General features: G+C 41.9%; 1 protein-coding gene across 4 annotated transcripts in view; it reads left to right on the plus strand.

The window, feature by feature from the left end:
* The window catches only part of TRIM2 (tripartite motif containing 2), a 69,139-nt gene that overhangs the window by 17,603 nt on the left and 36,136 nt on the right, over positions 1-15,400 (plus strand). For 3 of the 4 annotated variants that reach the window (XM_082316100.1, XM_082316097.1, XM_082316098.1), the window contains one exon: positions 14,997-15,178. In XM_082316100.1, the coding sequence (XP_082172226.1) occupies positions 15,045-15,178 (134 nt within the window). In that variant the 5' untranslated portion in view covers positions 14,997-15,044. The remainder of the gene's footprint in view (positions 1-14,996; positions 15,179-15,400) is intronic. The other variant, XM_082316099.1, reaches the window with a different exon arrangement.

The raw sequence follows: 15,400 nt of genomic DNA on the forward strand, positions 1-15,400 counted from the left end.
TGTTCAAGAGGAAAAACTGCCACAGTTTGTCTGCATTTGCACAGTATTTTTTTCTTCCTTTTCCAGTGAGGAAACAATATTCATGAAATACCCTTCTACAACTTTCTCTCCTGTAATCCCTATGTTGGTGGAAGTGTTAATGTAAACCTTCAGGGATTAACTCCCACAAGACAAGCTTCTGCAGGTGTTTTTTTTTGTTGTTATCTTGAAAGCAGATTTAATTTCATATTTAGAGCTCAAGTAATTGCACTGTACTGGGGTTGGGAAACCTAGGGCCCAAAAGTCACATAGAGCTGCAGCCCAATTTCATACTATCTGAGTTTTTTAGTAACACTATCAGTGTTACTCTGAGACAATGCTGTGATATGGTATGGGTTAGTGTGGTCTTCCCAATGTGCTTGAAAGGCTTGCTGGACCCTTTGCAAACAACAGGCTCTTCTCTTTACTTATAACCTAATTCTTAGTCTGCTCTGCGTAGTCTTGGGAACAACTGATCTTTCTGCATCTCAGCTCAGAAAACGTTTTATAATAAAGAGATAAAATTAAGTGTTGCACCATGAAGATTTCATCTTATTTATCAAATATGCAGTGGTAATTTTTTTGCCTTGCATCTAAAATAGCTGGAAATAAATTTTGATTGTGAAATAAAAACATGTTCTGAGATACTCCATTACTAATTAAAGATGAATAATTTTCCATTCATTCACAAATGTAATCCTTTACTTAAAATCTCTCAGTGGAGATAAGTGCAATCCTTTATTACACAGAAAAGAGAAGACAGTATGTAACAGAGGATTGTTTTAGAAGAACTGTATTACATGTTCTGTGTAGGCAGAGAACCCCCTCATCCCTTAGCTTCCTCATTCTAATTAGCCTTTTTACTATTCCCTCCTACAAAAAATGAAATAAAAAAACGACTAATAATAAAGTGAATTTGCAAAAAATAAGTGAGTAGTTCCATTTACTGTGCTTGCAAAGTCCAAAATTTGTGTTTGTCTTATCAGAAGCTAACACATTGTACAGTCTTGAATACAAGTAAGTAGAAGAGCAGGAAGACTTCTTCCCATATTTAACTTTTGGGACGGATTTTTTATCTGCGCTCCTGAATGGTGGCCTTTACTCTCTGAACAACCATCACTGGTTCACCTCTGGGATGTGCTCCTGCAGAAGGCCTGCTCTGAAGGTGTGCACCCTCTGGAGAGACCTCTGTTGAGGAAGGTGGACAACTTTTAAACTTTTAAATGAGGAGAATCAGGGGAGCAATCAAGGCATGCTTTCCCCAAGCTCTATGGAGTTGCTTACAGAACAATACAGAGTACCTCTGCAGAGAAACAAGCCAATTGTCAGTCTTAAGGAAATATCACTAGAAGTCTCTCTTTTTTTTTTTTTTTTTTCCTTAAGGATAAAGTAAATTTGAAAAGGTAGGAGGAAGTGGGGATAAATGCTAGGTTAGTATTGTATTCACTATGAAAGTGTTCTCTGCTTGGGGTGATGACTAGTCAGTCTTCACTGTTATGTGTCTTGTTTGTATGACTTAGAAATGGGTGTATGTGATAAAGGTACTCTGTGGCCCTGAGTGGCATTCTTCATGCACCAGTAGTGTATTAAGGCAGCTGTCTGATGGATTCATTTCACCTGACATCCCTAAATGGCAGGGCTCTGCAAAGTGATAAAAACAGCCCTGTGGAGCCATTATTGTCCATTAACTATGCCAAAAGGGAGTGGCTACTTAGACAGCTCCTGTGATGTCTACACTAAGTATTTTGAAGGTTTGTCTGGGTCAAATCAAAAGTAAATCTAGCCTAGCCTTATAATTTGGATGGTGGCTGACAGTGGATGCCTACAGAAGGGCGTAAGAATAGATCAGACATATCATGTTACTCTCCAGAATGGTCTTGCATCTTCAATGATTTGTGCTTCCAGTTCTTCTGGTTGAGGTGGTGTCTTTGTGTTTTAAAATCTTTAATCAATTTATCCACTGTTAATTTGCCCTTCTCTCCTGGGATGCCTGCAGAATATTAATGACTGTAGCATCCTTAGGCAATGGGTTTCACAGCTCACAGGATGAAGGAACATCCAGCATACTACTGGTAGCCTTAAAAGAGCTTTCTCATCTGTGGCCAATAAAAAGGAAGAGTAAAAAGTAATAGATATAAATTGTAAATAAAAAATAAATTGTGAATAAAATTTAACTCAGGGTACAGCATGCTCCACCTACCAAAAACCTAGTGATTCCTGTTTCATCAGGCTTCCAAAAGCATTTAAGTTATTTGAAATACATCCTAACAGCCCCTCACTGTGGTATCTGAGAGGAGAAGTTCAGTACCTGAGATAGTGCAGAGTCTGTATGGCCTATTTGTAACTGGTTTTCCACTAGGATTTCTCAATTACTTTTAACAGCAGTGCCTAGAGCTGGTTACTTCATGTACACCTCTAACGGGTTTTGTCGTTTACCACATATAACCTGTATCAATAACAGCATGGTATATCTTGTTAGTCATCACAAGGACTACTTCTAAAGTGTCAGGCCGTTCTTATATCTGCTTATAGAGTTTGCGAAGGGCAGAGGATGCTAAGATCTGCTGCTATTCTCTGACTGCAAAAAATTCAGGCAATGTAAGCTACTATCTTCTACCTCTTCCTTTACAAAAATAGCCCTTATCCAAATTAATGGCTTGCTATGAAAACTTATAGTGTAGAAAGGTACTTGGTGTCACAGATATGGTTAAATGGAAATAGTTGAATTGTGTGAGGCGTTAAGACACGGGCTACCTATGCTTGCACAGGGTCTGCGTCCTGTGTAGCTGGTGCCTGTCACAGTGGGATTCTGGTACTTGGAAGAGATTTCCAGGTGCTATCAAAATCCAAATGATAATGTAGCTGATTTAAGACAATATTGTTCTTAGCTGTCCTGACGCCAGTGTTTTTTCTAAGTGCTTCTTTTATTTAAAAATACAGCTGCATTCATGTGGTTATTGTTTTCTAGACTGTCTCCTAATTTGTTTTCATGTAGTTAAAAATGTACTGGTTTTCCTGTAAAGTAAAATGGATGTATTTTCATATAGAAATGAAAGTACTGTGTATCCCAGTTCAGCTTGGGAGAGTCTTAAAATTGTGTCATGTGAGTGGTTCTACTTTCCTCTTCTTTCATTAGCTGTTGCTTCATAAGCTGTGATGTCAGTTAAAAAGACTGATATTCATGCAGGAAGATATGTATGAGGGTCTTCTGAGAATGTAATTTTTGCACAAGCCTGACCTACGTCAGTGCTGGGCATTTGCTTACAAGCAGCCTGGCAATGCCCCTGGAGGAGCCTTGGGCATCTAGCCTGAACTGGCTCTGCGTGATGAGAACCTGGAAGAGATGTCTAAGAGAAAGCTTAGGAGAGTTATTTTTGGAGATGAAGGATAAAGGTGGACACCTTTACAACTGCTGCTCCTTGCAGCTTGCGTCAGGTATAAAACCTTGTCTCTCAAGGAAAAGGCCTGAGGAAAACTGGGGCTGAGCCAGAGTAGCTGCTTGGTAGGCCCTAAGAAAGGGCCACTAGGACTGGAGATCCAGCCTGCTCAGGGGTATGGTAGGCTTTGCAGTCAGATAACCGCATCTTACTGTGGCTGTAGTGAAACTCCGCTGTGGAAACACATACTGGGAATTGATGCATTTCTGCAGATAAGGCACAAGATACGGGGAGCACTTTGTCTGTGCTGTAGAAAGGTTTCAGCTTTTTCCCATAACAACAGTTCTTTAAATAGGAGCGCTGGCATGCAATCAGCAAACGAGTGTCCTTGCTGAGGACTGGAAAGACATGTTTACTGCGTGAAGTTCAGCCATTAGGTGTTTCCAAGTTTTGAAGTGCTGGAGCTGACTACTGCCAAGTCAAATGGAGTGACCCTGTGAGTGCAGAGGAGGAGGGCACAGCATTGCAGCCAGCACACTCAGGCTCTGTATGCTTCGAGCTCCCCACAGGAGCTGTAGGTGGTTTTTTGTTACTGTTGGTGGGTGGTTCAGCTCCTGTGCTTACAACCATTGTTCAAACCCACAGAGCTCCTTTTGCCAAGGTTGTTCTGACATTGTTTCTCACTACTGCTGGTGCTGCCAGACTATCTGCTGTATGCGGCTATGTGTTTACTGACTTGCTGTGAAAGTTCAGTGTTGCGTTTCTGCCAACATAAAGAGCCTGCCTGGGTAAACCTCTGCCTGCCACTTAACGCCTGAGCAAGGTCTTCTCTGAACCCAAGGACAATATCAATGTTTAGACATATCTCTGTGTTCTTGAAAGACATTTCAGTTCAGAAGAAGACTTAGCAGACTTAGAAGGTAACATCACCATTGGGGTCTTGGCAAGAAAATGAGGTGGGTACTGTACAAAAGCTAAGGTAAATATGGAGCTGCAGCAACCAATATTTAATCTTTTAAACACTGTAAGTGCTGCAGAGGACATGAGCCTGAATTCAGCCTGCTCACAGGCTGGAGAGGGGCTCTTCCTTCCCCCTCCTTCTTAGTCCCTCTCCCAGATGTGTTTTTGGCAGAAACCTTACCTGCTCGGGCACCCTATCTGCTGTGTGCTGTGCGCTAAGATGACGTGAATTCCTTCTCTTTCTGCCTCCATTGTTTGCTTTTTTTAATGCTTAGATTCCGTCTGCTGTTTCTTGCTGTGAAACACCTATTTTTTTTCTCCGGGTTTATTTTCCATATGCTGTATCTGCTGGGAAGTGGGATTTTGAAGGTTGCAAGAAAAAAAATTCTAAAGGGCTGGCAGTCCCTAAGTTAATTTTGTGAAGAAGTTACGTGGCCTGTGGTGATTGCTGGATGCTGCCCTCTCCCTTGCTGATTTGAACTTTGTGCTGGTTCAACAAAATCCTGCTGAAGTAAATGGAAACAGAAACAGAGGAACTTTACTTTGCAGTGGTCAACAGAGAATACATGAGTAAGTAAGCTCCAGTACCTGGTGCATATCACCTCTCCTAAAGGGAAACTGGCAGAACTGTAAGATCAAGTGGAGATGCAGCGTGGGGCAGATCCAGAGGAGTGTCTCAGGAGGGAGTGGAGGGGATGGTCTCTGGGCAGTTGAACCTTCACCACACAGCTCAGTACCAGAAACACTGAGCATTTGCTACTTACTTTAACTTTTCTTGCCATTGCTCAGCAACTCTGAAGAGAATGCCTAGAGCATTTTTCGATGTACCTTATATCTAACAGTATGTAGAAAGGGCCAGGGACCTGTTTCCAAATAGATTCCTGTTCAACCTCCTGCTTTTTGTCTGTACTGCCTGTTATCCTGTGCCTGGAGGGGTTAACAGTGATTAGTATGGAGTCTCCATGGAGCACTTTTATTCCAAGCAGCATTTCAGAGCAGATGTTTATGTAAGCAGCAGTGATTTGATGTGTAGTTTTAATTATTTGTCAGTTCAGCTTGGTTTTATTTGAGCCTGTGTACCTATAAAGGCTGAACAGAGCCTTTCTGTCAGTGTTAAACAAAATAGGCCTACAGAGTCAAAAATGTACAATTGTAAGGGTGATGGTAAGATAACTAAGTAGTTAATCCGGGTAGGGTTTTTTCAGTATAGGTGCTCTGACTTGCTGCTTTGGATGCCAAGTGTACAATTAAAAATCCTTTTACTTAGGCCTGTACAACATTTAGCCCCTGAAATAATTACTTGGACCTACCTCGCTGCAGATATTTTTTTTTAGCTCACCTGAGAATATGACATTTTATTAAACATGGAAAGGGCCCTAAATGACAGCTCTGAGGCTGTCATTTAACCTGATATGTGACAGTTTAATCCTATCATTTCCCTTGGCATGCCCTTTCCCCCTCTTTTCCTACCCCTTCTCTCTGAAATCTCATTTGTGATAATGTTGGCCATTTGCTTGCGGATTCCTGGGCTTCCATTGCAAGCACTCCAATTGTCCTTGCATGTGCAGTAAATCCAGTGTGCTCCAAGTGTGTTGGAATTTATTGTGCAAGGCCCTGACCCAAAATGAGGTCCTGAAAACCTCAGCCAGCCAGCCTTAAAGGAGGTATCATAACTCAGTTGAGTGATGACTGTGTGATCACACGAGCTCTAACCTGCTAGTCCTGTCCTTTGATGTGTGCAGGGCAGCCACCACAAGGTCCCCTCTCCATTCAAGGACAGGACAGTTGGGAGATGGGGTCTGTGGGGATGGACCAAGAGTATTGCACAACCAAAGGGTGGTGGAGAAGGGGTACTGCAGAGGGTGGCAGAAGTTGTGATGGGGAGAGAGAAGAAAAGGGGGTATTAGATGCCAGCCATAATAACCCTTCCCTCCTCTACAAATCAGAGTATAAAGCATTAGTACGTTGATGTCTTAAGAGGCCCACCCATGTATTTCAGGTGTTCACCCTGTTCTAAGCTTTGATTACAGACTGAGAAAAGGAAGGAGGAAAGAGCAACAAAGCATTAAACATGTAAAACTATTAAGCAAGGCTTTCATTTATAGCAGTGGCTTCTATTCCTGTTATTCCTGTGCCTTTAGCAGTTGAAAGCTTTTAAAAGAAACCTTTTTCATTACATCAACATCTGACAGTGGTCCTGAAGGTGAGTCTATTGCCCTGCACAAGAAATGCCAGAATACAGAGTGTTTCTGGTGACCATAGTGCCTGGCCCTACACCTCAATGGCAAATAACCAAAAGGGGAAAGAGAAAGAATAACACAGAGGGGAGAAAAGCACTTTGTGTGTGGTGCTGCCTGAGTTGCAACATCAGTGCTGGAGACAGGCAGTCACATCAGCCAAGCTTGGGCTGGCTGAGCAGGGAGGCCGGGCTGTCCCAGCCTGGCTGCAGTTGTGCTACAAAAGCCGCAACCTTGGCAAGCTAAACTAGGCGTAAGCAGAAGGCAGCAGGAAATAGAATAAGGTGGCAAAGGCATAGGAGGATGGGTGCTGGGGTGGCTGGGAAGGTCTCCAGCAGCCCAGCATTACATCCCAGGCAAACCTTTCAAGTTCTTCGCCTCGCAGGCTATGACAAGCCATGCGTTGGGTCACAGGCTTTAGGGAAAAGCATCTGCTCCATTGGATCACAAGATGAGGGAGTGATTGTGGCTCCAGGCTGTGGCTGGGAGGAACCAGGACCTAGCAGAGCTCCTTTCCGGGCAGACGTGCCCTCTAGCTACAAGCCCACAGTGGGAGGAAGCTGTGGCTCTTCCCAGCCCATGTGAGCTACAGCCTGTGCTATTGGAGAATGTGGGGTCAGGGCTGTAAGTAGCACTTGCTCTGCAGGAGCTGCTGGGTCTGCATGGGTGCACAGCCGCAGTGGGGAAAGGTAAAGGCGCCTCCACTGCCACTGTCTCATCAGGATGACTAACGCCTCTTGATTCCCAGTGTGGGCATGGTCCCACAATGACAGAGCTTGGTTGTTTCACCCCACTTGCTTTCCTGGCGCCAGGGTCAAATTAAGGACGTGGAGCTGGGTGATGGCTGTAACAGCCCATTCGCTCCTATATTTGTGTTCCCAAATTAGCCCTCATTCCCAGCATGTTGGCTTTGGGTAACTGATTTCTGGTCTCTCCCACCTCTTATTTTCCAGTCAGTCTTAATGGCCAGGACTGTATTAGTTGGCCATTTAGTCTGGGCTAACCCAATAATTTTTTTTTTCTGATGACCTTAAAATCTCCTTTGTACAGCAGGCTGAGTTAGACTACTCTCCCTTCAGTCAATTTATAGTAGAGGCTTCAGTGCAGACATTGATCTTAACCTGGAGTGTTTGGATGACTTATTTACTATTAGGGAAGGATATACCAATATCTACCTATGGTCTGTAAATTAGCTGTGGGTTTTTTTGGTAACTTACTATTTATATGAATTCAGGTTGTGTTTGGAACAGGGAAAAGAAGAAATTATTCCAGAAACATGACAATTACAGGTGATGATAACAGGGGCTAGACCACTCTTCCATGGCACATTGAAGATGGCACATGCTATGTATTTTCTTCTCCAGAACTTACTTCACTGATAAGTCAGCAGCAACAATGAGTGCTGCAAATTTCTGAGGGAAAGTAGCCTGTTCTTTTTAAAAAAAAACCAACCAACCAACCACCAACACAAAACCAAGCATATAACAACCACCCCCACTCCCATCTCCCAGCTCAAAAGACACACACATACAATAAATCTATTTGAAACAGGCTGGTAGTAACTGCTATGGGGGTAAAGTGCAAGACTGTTCACTGAGCTACGAATCCATTTCCTCTTCACTAGGGAGGAATATTCAACATGTAAGAACAAAAATCTCAAGGGAAATGCTATGTCTTTTGTCTCATTTTCCTTGCCATGGTACGACATTTTTGCTTTGTTGAAGAAGCAGGATTATTTGCAGAATATCAGCTCATTGTCAGCAGGCAGCTTCTCAGAGTTAATTATGAGATAACTGCACTTTGAAGCAATCTCTCATTTGGAGGTGCAGATCCCTGTGAGAGTGGCTGTAGCTGTGACTCCTGTAGTTTCCTTTGGCCATGAGGTACGTTACAGGATCGGTTCTGATTCAAGGGGTATTTAGTCCTTACTACTGATCATAAATGGAAATAGTAATTTGTGGAATACTTGTCATTCTGTTTTAGTGTATGTAAATTTGATGCTTGAAATGAGCAAGGAAAAGCAAACAGCTAAGTGAGGTCTGCATGCTTCTGTCCGAGAGTCTTCCACCTTGGTTCTGGGAGTGCCACTCCTGAATTTTCTCTCTTGATTTTTGTTTTAAGTGTGTCTTTGTTCCAGTGGCAGAAACAAAAGGCCTTGCATCTCCTTGTTGTGGGAGTGAAATATGTTGCTTGCTCTTTGCAATGGGGGGTCTCTAGAGAGTTTAAAAAGAAAACCAAAAAACCAACCAAACATAAAAAAAAACACCTCCAAAAATGTACCTGAAATCTCTGGCCTTTTTTTAAACTGTGAATCCTGCTGTGCAGATGCCTGCTTCTTCTGACCTGCTGAATGTTGAAGCTAAAAGGAAACATACCTTGTTCTCTCTGGCAGAGTTCAGCACACGCTGAAGGAATCAGAGCAGTATTTTGGCACAAGGACCCAAAATCCTAACACACGCACACATGCTGCCTGATGTTTCATTTCAGGTTATAAACTGGATTACAACATGCTTTTGCCCTGTGGGCATTACCCAGGGAAACCAGGCTGGATCTGCCTGATGCATAAAACCAATCTGGCTAAATGATTGCCAAGTGGAAAGTAAATGATGTACGCAGATTCTATATTTTTAACAGGGATTTAGATTACATTTCACTCATGCTAAATGATTATTAATACTATTTACCTCATCAGCCCAAGAAAGGAATAAATATTATATTCTGGAAACTGTGCTTAAATAGCTTAGGACAACATTTTAAACTTCTAAAATAACTATATCTGCCCTAATTAAGTGAGAGTAGCACAGACAGTATTTAAACCCCACATTTTTTCTTCTTGATGCAAATGGACCTTTGTGTCCTTTTATTTGTGGGAAGCTTTGTTAGCCTCAGTTAGCTGAAATACTTGCATATGATTTGTTTTTTCAAAAGAAAAGATTCACTGTATTTAGAGATGCAAATACTACCTTGTCTGCAAAAACCACCAGCTGTTATACTGGAAGACAAAGCTAATTCTATGCTGCTTTACTTCAGTAGTGTCTGTGTATTCACAAACATCTTTTTAACAACCCTCTCTGCATAGCTGAAAAATACCAGACACCAAATTTCTTTTTATTTCCTTTGGTAATAGCCTAGTAAAATAGAATTGATCCATGATTTTTAAATTTTTTTAAACAAGTAAACATCTTAACTAAGAGAATACTCCTTTGCATTAATGTTTGTACAAAAGTTGAACAGACTGTTAGCTTTGATTCTCGCATTCCTTGAATAGGGGTTTGCTAATTGCTGCCTTAAATATTTGACTTGAGTCTGAGTCAGGTCAAATACGCAGCTCTGTAGCAGAAGAAACTGCTGCGGGTTTGTGTGTCAGTAGCACAGCTTTCTGAAGAGGTTCTTTGCTTCTGCTTTAAACATCTGGAGAGACAAAGAGGGTTTGTGGGGTCTTTTGTTGTTCCTGAAAGTTGTAGCAGGGAAGAATTATGTTCCAAGAAATACTCTGAATCCTGGCAAAATCGAGGTGGAATCATTAAGTGTTAAGCTTTATCTCCTTTATAAACGAAAGTGCTTTCATTTCATCTGTGGCAAATGTCCTGGTAATGGATGTTGCGTAATATTTACTCCCCTTCGGAGTTAAATCCTTTTTCCGATTTGCGAGTAATATTTGCATATGTCTGTCTTAGCTGCATGGACATGCCAGATGCACAGTGGTAGCTGTCTCTGCCTGCTAATCCTGTAATAACATTCTGGTGACCAAATTCAATGGCCCTGCGCGGAGCCTCGGAACAGCTGATTGCTGAGTAGGGAGGAAAAAAAAAATAACCCAGCGAATCTCGTTGCAGCTCTCTGCTGCATCCCTATCCCACAATCCCTTGCACCATTTGCTGCAGTCTTTCTACACAGGCTGAGTGAGAAAAAGATGTGCTAAATAAAGATTGATTGGTTTGAATCCTGAAGGGGTCTCCCACTTGTAAATGACCCGGGGGAAAAAAAAAAATTCATGACGACTTCACTGGGCTTCCTCTTGTTCTTCCATTTTTCTTTCCACCTGTCCTCTTCGTGGAATGGAGCGTCATTCCTTAGAGCACAAAATCTGTTGTGCATCTAATAATGACTATGCTGTGATAGGGATTCTTAAGCAGTTTTACGCGTGAGGCTTGAAATATTGACAGATGATGGTTTGTTCGTTTGGATTACTGCGGAACTGCAGCTCCGTCCCTGCAAGGATTTTATCCTCAGCACTGCACTGATTAAGCTATTTTTCTACAAAGATGGGTAGGTCTAAAATGCTCAAGTTTGCTCAGTGTTATTCCTGGTGGCTGCTGCTGGGTTGCTCCTTCTGTTTTGGCCCCTGATCGTTCATTATGCTTCTGCATGTTGTAAGAATGAAGAGGGTTGCTGTGTTTTAAACAAGGCACCAAGATGATTGCAAGAGTGGGAGAGAAAGGAATGCAAATTTAGCTTATCAAGCCTTTTACACAAGTGGACTGTGTGGCAGTTATGATTATTAATTTGCTCGGTGTGTTCTGTATTGGCTAATTTTGGGGCTGCTGCTAGAAATGGCTTGAATCTGTTCTTTATTCCTAAAGACTGTGGACAGGCGATGTATCTGTTTTAAGGACTTCTAAACCCCAGCTCCCCCAAGCCTTCAAGCAACATTATTGAGGTTCCCCACCCTTTCTTATGGCTCTCGAGGCCTAACCATTCCTTTGGAAACGTTGCCATTGGAAACCTATTCATTCATAATACATGAATAGACCCTCTGGGTTGTGAATACCATTGATAAGGGGGTGAACAAGCTGCAAGCAATTTGTTCTCCTCAGGCTGTACTTTCAGGCTAGTTGCAGCTCTGGCTGGGTGGAGTTCGGTGATAGCAGAGTATCAGCAACAGAGAATTCTGCTCTTTTAGGAATAAATCCTGGGGACTGAACAGACAGTTACAAGTTTTCCCAATGTATTTTTCTCAGCTGGGCCATGGAGACTAATAGAGAATTCGGTAACTGTTGAGGAATTCCAGAGCTCATTAGAAGATACCTGTAGAAAGGGTGCACTTTCCTATTACATGGCTCTATTTATATGAAACAACTCTTCTGGAACTGTTATTTGCTGTCCCCTAATATTTTTTTCCCCTTTTCTAATGCTATAGGAAGTTCTTTTCATATGGGTGGGGCCGCACCCTGACTTTCGTTCCTGAAGGCATGTATGTGTAGCAGGGCAAGGCTTTCCACTAGCTTAGAGAGCCATTGTTTTCTCTGTTCTTTGCTGTATAGTATATTTTGAATGAAAATCGATAGTCGTATCTCCAAGCAGAAGGAAAAAGAACAATGTTACTTTTGGGGTGTCTGGAAAGGTAACAAACCCTGAGCCCCAAAGGGGTGACAAAGGGTATACATTTTGGAACCTTTTTCTGCACTTGATTTAGCAAACCTGAACTGGGTTTCCAGTGTGTGCTTCTTATCGATAAATGGGTGGGGTTTTATGTCGTTTGGTGCAATGTTTCACAACCCTTGGCTTTGCACGTTTAAATTATGAAGTGTAAATATATGGAGAAGTGATGCTCAGACTTATTTTCAAAGCTCTTGCTCCAGCTGCTCTTTATTAGATTGCGAGACAGAATGAACCTCCAAAAAGACCTCTGGCAGTTTCCGAGCTCAGAAGATGTTACTACAAAAAAGAATATTTTTCTTGTAAAAATACTGTTATGTTGCAAACTCTTCCACTGCTAATCTATCTGAAACTTATGTTGCTATTTTGAGGAACTGCTGTGAGTACTGCAGTGAATCAGAATAAACGCTGTCTTTGGCAAAATTCAAAAGCATCATCTAGAATCTCCAGCTTTTTCTTAAGTAGGCTTTGATTGTACAATTGCTTTCATTGAGTCAATGGGCAAAATCATCCTTCTCGTAGCTGCATCACATTCATCAAAATTGCATCAGAGGTGGAGCTGGCTCAGGGAGGCTGCAGAATCCTGGAAATTCCATACTCAAAAAACTTTTAAAAATGAACCACTTGTGTGAGAAGTTATTGTACCAGGTAGTGGCCAAAGCTGGAAATGTACTGACGAAATTCTATTTTCAGGTGTATGTTTTAAACCTGATTTATGTGAGCACAGGGGATAAATGACAATCACGGCCTGCTGCGTTCCAGACAAAACATCAAATATTAAAAGCACTTATTTCTGAATTGTTAATGGTTTCTTTCACTGACAAAGCTTAAAGCGTGAACATTTGAAAATTAAAGTGACTGTAATGAGCTTTGTGTTTGAGACACTAAGAATCACCTGATTTTGCAATGAGATTGGGGAAATGTAAAAGACTAAGATGAAGATCAGATGAAATCGATATGAAATTTTTCAGGCAGCAGGAGTTTTCCTTGTATAAACACTATTTGCTGGTGTAGCTGTACTTGACGGCAGAAAGATGAAATTACAGAAAATGTCTGGTTGCTAGAGAACTTTAATCTGTTAAATGACAGGCAGCATTCGCTGGAGACCTTTCATATCTTAAATACAATTTTTTTAAAATAGTCTGTGCTTAGTCTATAACAAAAAAAATTACACTGTTCGTAACATATCGGTGTCCTTCTTATCAAAGAAATCTTCCTGCTTCTGATTATCTTGCCTGTTTTGTTTGGGTCCCTGCCCCTAACTTTTGGGTAGGAAGAGTGGGAGGCAAACACAGCTGCATCAGTGGTGAAATGAATTTTCTTTTGAAACACATCACTGACGTTCCACATGTTATACTGCCAAATGCGTGAATACATTAATGCATATTTGATAGTCTGCTCTTTCTACTCCCATTTGTGAAAGCTAGATATTTTGGTTCCACTTCTTGTAAAGCCATTTTTAACTCAAGCTTTTAAAAAGTAATACAGGTTCCTAATTGATCTCCTAAGGTTTATTGTGTGTGATTTATGGCATTTAAATAGGTGAAATCAATTTGCATTTATGTAATATTCACAGTTTATCTTACTATGGGGAAAGAAATTAAAAAAGTGAAACAAATGATCAATTCTGAAATCATGCATTTTTGGGTCATGAACAGACATTATCTTTTACAAGTATTATAGCAATTTTTAACCTTGCAGATTCCCCTTTCTTGGAAAAAAAAGAAACAAAAGGGCCCACCATAAGTGTTGTGCATCAAATTACATGTCAGTTACTGCTGTTGGGTATTTTAATTGTGAATAATTTTATGCTGCTGTACTTGCTAGCACAGAGGTGATTCCCCAGGAACCTGTTATCAGGCAAGGCAGCACACTGTGTTCCGTAATCACTGTCATTGTCCTAGAAATAGCCACTTGCTCAATGTAGTAAGTAAACCATACCTGTACGGCCTAATACACAGCTCAGGAAGAACAGCATGAGTTCAACTCTGCCAGATTCGTGTGCCATGCATTCAGTACAGGAAGAAGATCTGATGTAACACTGCCAATAAAATACTACGGGTCATGCAAATCATCGTGGAATTGAGTGACCTTTGAATGAGCGTGATCAGCACCGAGGCAGAGGGCTTGTTATTTCTGTCTTGGAAAGTCTGAACTGCCCTCAAGCCAAATATCAAATTGTCTGAAATGGATGACTAAAAACTGGGGTAGAAAATGTTTAGGGACAAAGTTACTACCTCAGGAGCGTACTTGCAGTGAAGGAGCCCAGCTGGGCTCACGGCTCACATGGAAGAGGTGCCCTTGTTTCCCTGTGGGTGTGGGAGGACCGGCAGAAAGTGCTGCGACAGAGACGCTGCGGTCGGCTCCCTGGGGACTGAGCCTGCGCCTCCCAGCACTCCAGCCTGCTAGAAGTGCTGATGGAGAGGAGTTCTTGCTGGGCCACCCTGCCAGGGCCTTTGCTTGTCAGGTTTTCCTAAACTATTTTAGCAGGCAGTTTACTTTTCTCTGAGGTTGCTTCCTTCCTTTTCCTCTACCGTATCTTTGGTAACACCAGCACTGACAAGGGAAAAAATTCTTAGGTGAACCATTTTCAAACTCTGGCTGTGACGCAGCCATTTGACTGGCTGGTGCAGTTCCAGTTCAAGCATTTTGCCAGCAGTACTGTACATGTAAGAAATCCAATGTTTGTTAGCACTGGCTGAACCTACTGGTGCAAGAACATTTTTATTGTGGGATTTCTTTAAAAACAGACAGCCCTGTAACTCTTTCAGTCCAGAGGCAATGTGCGTTTCTAGAATGCCTGCTTAGACAGAGGTGCGGTGTTGTAGACTTGGCTGACTGTTTCCCAGGCTCTCATCAGTGATAAACCATTTTAGAAGTTTAATTCTTCACTGTTTTGGTTTTATATGGAAATATGAATTCCTGCATAAGGATGAAACATGAGTGAATTAGTTGTTGATTTTGTTATTTCATGGAGTTTATAAGCTATTTTTCTTTTTTTCTTCTTTTCTCCACCCCACTCCAGCAGTGTGCAGGGTAGAAGGGAACAGGACCCATATGTCAGTGGTCTAGGATGGCCAGTGAAGGCTCCAACATCCCAAGTCCTGTGGTCCGTCAGATTGACAAGCAGTTTCTGATTTGCAGCATATGCCTGGACCGTTACAAGAACCCCAAAGTACTTCCCTGCCTGCACACTTTCTGTGAGAGGTAAGTTATTTCCTCATGCTGGTAAGTAGGCATTTGTGTCTGTAACAAGCACAGAGCGACACATCCTTTGGTGGACGGGGGCTTTTCTCTTTACTTGTAAAGGTCATGTTAAGGCATGATAAAGTCTGGGAAGGCTGGAGAGGCAGGGATGTAGAAAACCACTGTTATTTGTGGCAGGCAGGAAGAAGAGACAGCAGTGGAATATTTGGAATACATTCCCTT

This window comes from Platalea leucorodia, assembly GCF_965183815.1.
Source record: "Platalea leucorodia genome assembly, chromosome: 6".
NCBI classification, from domain to species: Eukaryota; Metazoa; Chordata; class Aves; order Pelecaniformes; family Threskiornithidae; genus Platalea; species Platalea leucorodia.